General features: G+C 35.7%; 1 protein-coding gene across 1 annotated transcript in view; it reads right to left on the reverse strand.

Annotated features, from left to right (window-relative positions):
- Positions 1–3511, reverse strand: part of SLC26A7 (solute carrier family 26 member 7) — a 115012-nt gene extending 111501 nt beyond the window's left edge. Inside the window, exons 1-2 of the mRNA XM_082719408.1 lie at positions 3415–3511; positions 2971–3277 (exon numbers count right to left, since the gene is read on the reverse strand). Coding sequence (XP_082575534.1) covers positions 2971–3163 — 193 coding nt within the window. The 5' untranslated portion in view covers positions 3164–3277; positions 3415–3511. The remainder of the gene's footprint in view (positions 1–2970; positions 3278–3414) is intronic.
- Between the last annotated feature and the right edge of the window lie 2489 nt (positions 3512–6000).

Below are 6000 nucleotides of genomic sequence, written 5' to 3' on the forward strand. Positions count from 1 at the left end.
AAGAAGACAACTCCAGGTTTGCACAACTGAATATGCAGATCTCAGGTTTATAAGAAAGTTTCTTCTGAAGGATGATGGTAGCTAAAACCTCTTGCGCTGATTATATAGCCTCCAGCATTCTTGGAGAAGAAGGCTAGAGGTTGAGTGTCCGGGACACAGACGCTTAATGGGTGGATAGGATAGGGTCAAAGTCTGCAGAGACTCACAGCAAGAGAGGGACAGAGGCGTAGGAGCAGAAAACTGAAAGAGCAATGTCTCAAAACCAAGACAAGAAAGTTTTAAAGAAAGAGTATAGTCAATACAGAAAATGCTTTACGTGAGTTAAATATGATGATAACTGACAATCATCTACATGGAACAATTGGGAAATCTTTAATAAAGTGATTTAAAATACATAATTTAAAATATCTGACCTATAGAATACATTCACAGGTTAGTTTCCATTATTCTTCTCAATTTTAAATGCATTTATAGAGAGGGAAGAATGAAAAACTACTGGATTGAACCATATAACTTTGCATATTTGTAGGTAAAAAGTGTTCAATTCAAAGCTTTCATATAATTCAACTATGCTGAGTAACTGAAAAGCTGCTTCAAAGCTCAGTAGAGTGAAAACAGGTAGTTGTTTCTATTGTGTTATGACGCAAGAGCAAAAATTACCCCTTTCTTCTGATTTTCCCAAAGAAATAGGGCGGATAATGATTGCGTGTATTCACATAAATAGAAGCTAATGATATCTAAATGCCGTTCTTACTCTATATTCTATGGTAGTTATTTCCCTCATCACGCACCTTCCAGTCTAAAAACCTCAGGGATGAAACTTAAATGCAAAAGTAATTTGAAGGGAAAGATATTCATACCTATCCCAAGAAATAGCTTCTATTACTAATAACATTGGTATAATGAAAAAGTCTAGTTATCTTGGCAGTGTACTGCCTAAAGTATACGATGTTGAAAGTGTTGGCTTTGGAATCAAGTCCTAACTCTACCACTTATCAGGTGTGAGGTCCAAAGAAAATTACTTGCTTTTCTAAGCCTCCATTTTCTCATGTGGAAAATAGAGAAGAGACTGCTGTCTCTTGGGATTTTATTAGGAAAGGGGAAGATAATGAATGGGGGGGGGTAGCACAGGGCCCCTGACAACAACAATAATTTATTTATATTTCACTTTTTATCTCCCCATAGTGCATAAGCCTGAGAAAGTTTGAATTGTCTTTAAAAGAGTAGGTACTTTTAGGAGGATTAGTCTTTTCATATATCAAGAAAAACCCTAAAGATCTTTCTAGCAGTGTAGCCTTGACCAGTCACTGGTAGCTTTCCAAGAGAACCAACAGCCAGATCCGTAACTTCAATGTACAGAGCTGAATAAGCTTTGTGCTTCTCCTCAGTCAGGGGCTGGCCAGTGTGTTTCTTTGTGACCAATGAAATATATGACTCATAAAACAAAATCCCCCCAAAATCTATATCCAAATGAAAGCCGTACAATTAATTGCCAAGGACTTATACATAAATACTACTGCTAAGGGTGTATCATAGGTATTTACCACATCCCCAAATTTCCCTATTAACTTGATATTTTACAGAGATGGAACTACAAATTGTTTTAAAAATACATTTCTCTTTCACTCTACATTAAATTAAAGCAAAATAAATGTATAACATATACTGACCTATCTGGTGAAAAAGTCTTTGGAAGTCAATCACCTAAGATTCAAAACACATAGTAGGGTCTCGTTTTGAATTTAAACAAGGCTGAATAAAACAAGGCTGAAAATGTCCTAACCTATTATTTACTTTTCATTTTTATTAAAGATTACCATGCTTTACTCTTGGCAAAATGGTCATTAAAAATGTAATATAAGACTATTCAGGGAAATAGAATCCTATAAAGTATGATAGTATTATGGATCTTAAAGTAAAGCCACCAGTGCAGATGTTCCTAATCATACTAAAAATACAAATACACAAACCAGTTTGTTCCAGCTACAGAATAATTCAGTTAAAAGAGTGCTTATAATTTAACAGTATGAATAATAGTTGAAGCCAGGGATACAGTAAAACTACAAGGAAATATAAATCTACAGAGTCAATGCCAAGGAAAGTGTTCCAAATCCTCAAGGTTGAGAAATTGGTTTCTTTCCTTGCTACAGGTAGGAAATTATTACTTGAATTAGAAAAAAAATCATAATAACACTAATAATAATACAACAAATGTACCTTTAAGGCAAACAACATGTGCACACACACAAGCTCACACACACATGTACACACCACTTAACTTACAGCTTTCACCAAGAGAAACACATATCTAAATCCAGAATATCACTTAGAATCTGCTTTGGGAAAGTTAAACTCAAACTTCTCAACCGTTTAAATTTCTTATTGAGAAATAAATACAGGACGTAATGTAATACAGAATTAAATCAGCATGCACAGTAAAACATAAGCTCTAAGGACATACAGGATTCTCTTTGCAAATAATGATCTTGGCAAAGAGCCTCCTTTATGTACAGAAAGCTCTGTTCCTTGCTTACAGCAACTCAAAAGGCTACAACAGGTCATTGTGTGGTGCTAATTAGGTTTACAAACTTTACGTACAAGCCAGGAGATATTTTATAGCCTGATTCCGTGAAAGTAAGAAACTATTATCAGTAAGGTCAAACTATAAAATCTCACTTTCCTACAATTACTGATCTTTTCCTCTTACATAGTATGTTTTAACATTATAAATACATATTAATGCTATTCAAAAATTGGTTGTGCTTAAGAGCTTTCAAAAATAGAAAGAAAAAAAAAAAAGACCACTAGGAAAGCCTTCGTGTACAGGTATTCCGTGTGCTTATTTCCCCCAGAGTTAACAAACTATCCATTTCACTAGCAAATTATAGCTCTTGGGTCATAATACTCTTCCAAGAAAGCGAAGTGACATCTATTCTGCATAAAACAGGAAAATCAAATGCAGTACATTACCTTGTGTCACCTGTTGAACTGCCAACATTATCCCAGACATGGTGTCTGGAAGCAAGTTTTCTTTCAGATTGTACTGTGGTGCCCATTCCAGAATAGGCAGACGCCTTCGACACCACTGTTTAAAGTCTTCGCAATGGGGGGTTTGCATCTTGCTCCACAGCATGCCTTTCTTTTTCCTCTTTGTCCCTGTCATTTTTCAGATTCCCTCTTGTAGAAATAAGCTTCTTTAGACAAGAAAAAAAAATTGTTGCAGAACACCTCCTTTCAATGCCAGGCTCCAATTCGTCTGTGGTTTTCAATGTCAAAGCTATCCAGAAAACAAATCAATAAAAGAGAGAGAGAGAGGGAGAGAGATTAACAGAAACACTTAAATATATGCAGCCAGGCTGTATGCCTTATTGTGGTGAAGCTAATTATTCCAGATAAAAGGTATAGATTTAAAACCTTGAATTGTTATCTGAACAAGATGGGGAAATGGTTCCTGTTAGTGTATGGTTTTTCTGAGCTTGGAAAAGTAATGGGTTCAGTGTTAAGCTGGTCTAGAGCTCTTTTGCCAGTAATTCCCCTTATATTCTCTGTAGTCTTATGTTTTTGGCTCCAATCCCAATGGCTAATGAGGTAGTTCTGGGCGTGTGTTGGAAGTGGGCTGGGTTATGCTAATGCAACCAGGAAGCTAGTCCAGTCTCTGCCCTACAAGCTGTGCAAAAACATAAAACTGCCGGAGGGGTCTATCGTGCGAAATACATTCAGACAATCTAGGCTTACTTTTTGAGAAAGTATATATTTTCAATATTATCAGACGACTGCCAGTTCTACAAAGTTCAGAAAAAGAAGAGGGTATTGCTAAATATCCTTATCTTTTTTATTCCTTGGGAGATGAGCTTTTCATTCATACAGAAACATTCAGACAGACGCTGCCCAGTCAGAGAACAGAATAGCCAGTTCACACAAACAAACTGAAATTTCATCTCACGGGCTAAGAAAATAAGCATCACCATGAACAAATACTTGTGGCAACAGTGCTTCCCTGCCTCTGACATTGTTCATTCAATTTTTCTCTAAATCATCTAATTCTCACACTCATGCTATTGTAACTAGAATTTCTTTTTTTTTTAATATTTTATTTATTTATTTGACAGAGAGAAACAGAGATCACAAGTAGGCAGAGAGGCAGGCAGAAAGAGAGGGGGAAGCAGGCTCCCTGCTGAGCAGGGGGCCTGATATGGGGCTTGATCCCAGGACCCTGAGATCATGACCTGAGCCGAAGGCAGAGGCTTAACCCACTGAGCCACCCAGTCGCCCCATAACTAGAATTTCTAAAGGAATAATGTATGGTTCAAACTATGGTTTAAAGTCTCCCCCAATTTTTTTGTGCTGCTGCCTTCTTTTCACATGACCTTTGGGGGGTTTCTCTTTTTTTAGGTAGTGTGTTATATTTTATAATAGGACAGGCTGTCAAAGGTTTTTATTTTATGATGATTTCCCCCTACCCCAGAAGAAAAACACTGCATTTATGAGCTGTGCCATTGGAATTAAACCAAAAAGCCAATATATTAACTAAAATCCTGAAGCCAAGAAAAAGAATATCATGTACAAGTTTGTGCAGCCTCTTTAATACCTATTTATTGAGAGAGCAGAAATCTGATTTCTGAAAACCTTAAGAATAGCAGAGTACTTGGAGCCCTTGACTACGTCCAAGCTCCTCTACTGTACCTTTTTCCATTGTTTTTAAATTAAGGTAGAGAACTATTCTCTCTGCTTTCCAAATATGAATGGCTTTCTATCTGTGCAAAAACAACTTTCTTTATAAATACAATAAGTCCCAAATATGTAGGGATGCAGGTACACTTCATTCGTACATACAGGATAGAATTTGTTTTGCATTTTTCCAATTGTTTACATCATGTTAAATTTACAAACCCTTCCTTAGTTTAGATATTGAGTCCATTTAGAGACTGAGTCATAGCATTTTAACCCTACCTTGGTATGAAAGATAAAACCACCAGATAAGTAAATCCAGTCTCTTTCTGTTTTATTTATTTATTTATTTTTAAGATTTTACTTATTTATTTGACAGAGAGAGAGATCACAAGTAGGCAGAGAGGCAGGCAGAGAGAGAGAGCACACTCAGGAGCTGGGGTTGGGGGGGGGGGGTAGAAAAAGGCTCTCCACTGACCAGGGACCCAGGTGCAGGACTCAATCCCAGGACCCTGGCATCATGACCTGAGCCAAAGGCAGACACCCAACCAACTGAGCCACCCAGGTGTACAGTAAATCCATTCTTAATAGAGATGCTCCATTGCTTTTCCTTCACAAACAGCAATCTTTAACTCTGTTTTATATACTACATTCAGTAAACAAACAAAGATATATATGCATGTGTGTATGCTTCTATAATCAAAATTAACACTAAAGATATTTTTTCAAAACAAATCTAAATCATAAATTCAAATCTATACTGATGAAAGTAAAAAAAAAAAAAAAAAAAAACTTGACTGAAATCACCAAGCAACAGCTACGATTTGTGTAATTTCAATCATTTTTTAAAAACCCTTATGTTAAATATTTATCACAAAGAATTCACATGAATGGACTTTTAGAATTGAAGATGAATCTGTATGGAAGTATTTAAGTATATTAGTACCAGCAAATGTTCTAAAATATCCTAAGACCAGAAAAGAGGAGAAATTAGTTTGATAAAATAGTTCTGTTTTATTTCAATCAAAAAAACTCTTTTAAAATACAATAAGTCTTTCAAAAAAATTTTAAGTATAAATCTAGAATTCCAAAATCCAGAATTTTTTTCAATTTGATATGCTAGCACATTTTTAAAAACATGCCAAAATCTCACTCCAAAGCAGGGTATCACTCCTATTTATAACCAACAATACCAAAAAACCTTGTGAAATTTATTCACACCCACAAGATTCTCAGAGTACTTTGATCCAGCCCATAAAATTCAAGAAGACTAAATATATTTGTTCAGAAGTTTCAATGACTAAAATTAGCTTCAAGTTCAGTACTGTGTAT

The sequence above is a fragment of the Mustela nivalis genome (genome assembly GCF_964662115.1).
Source record: "Mustela nivalis genome assembly, chromosome: 2".
Classification (NCBI taxonomy): Eukaryota; Metazoa; Chordata; class Mammalia; order Carnivora; family Mustelidae; genus Mustela; species Mustela nivalis.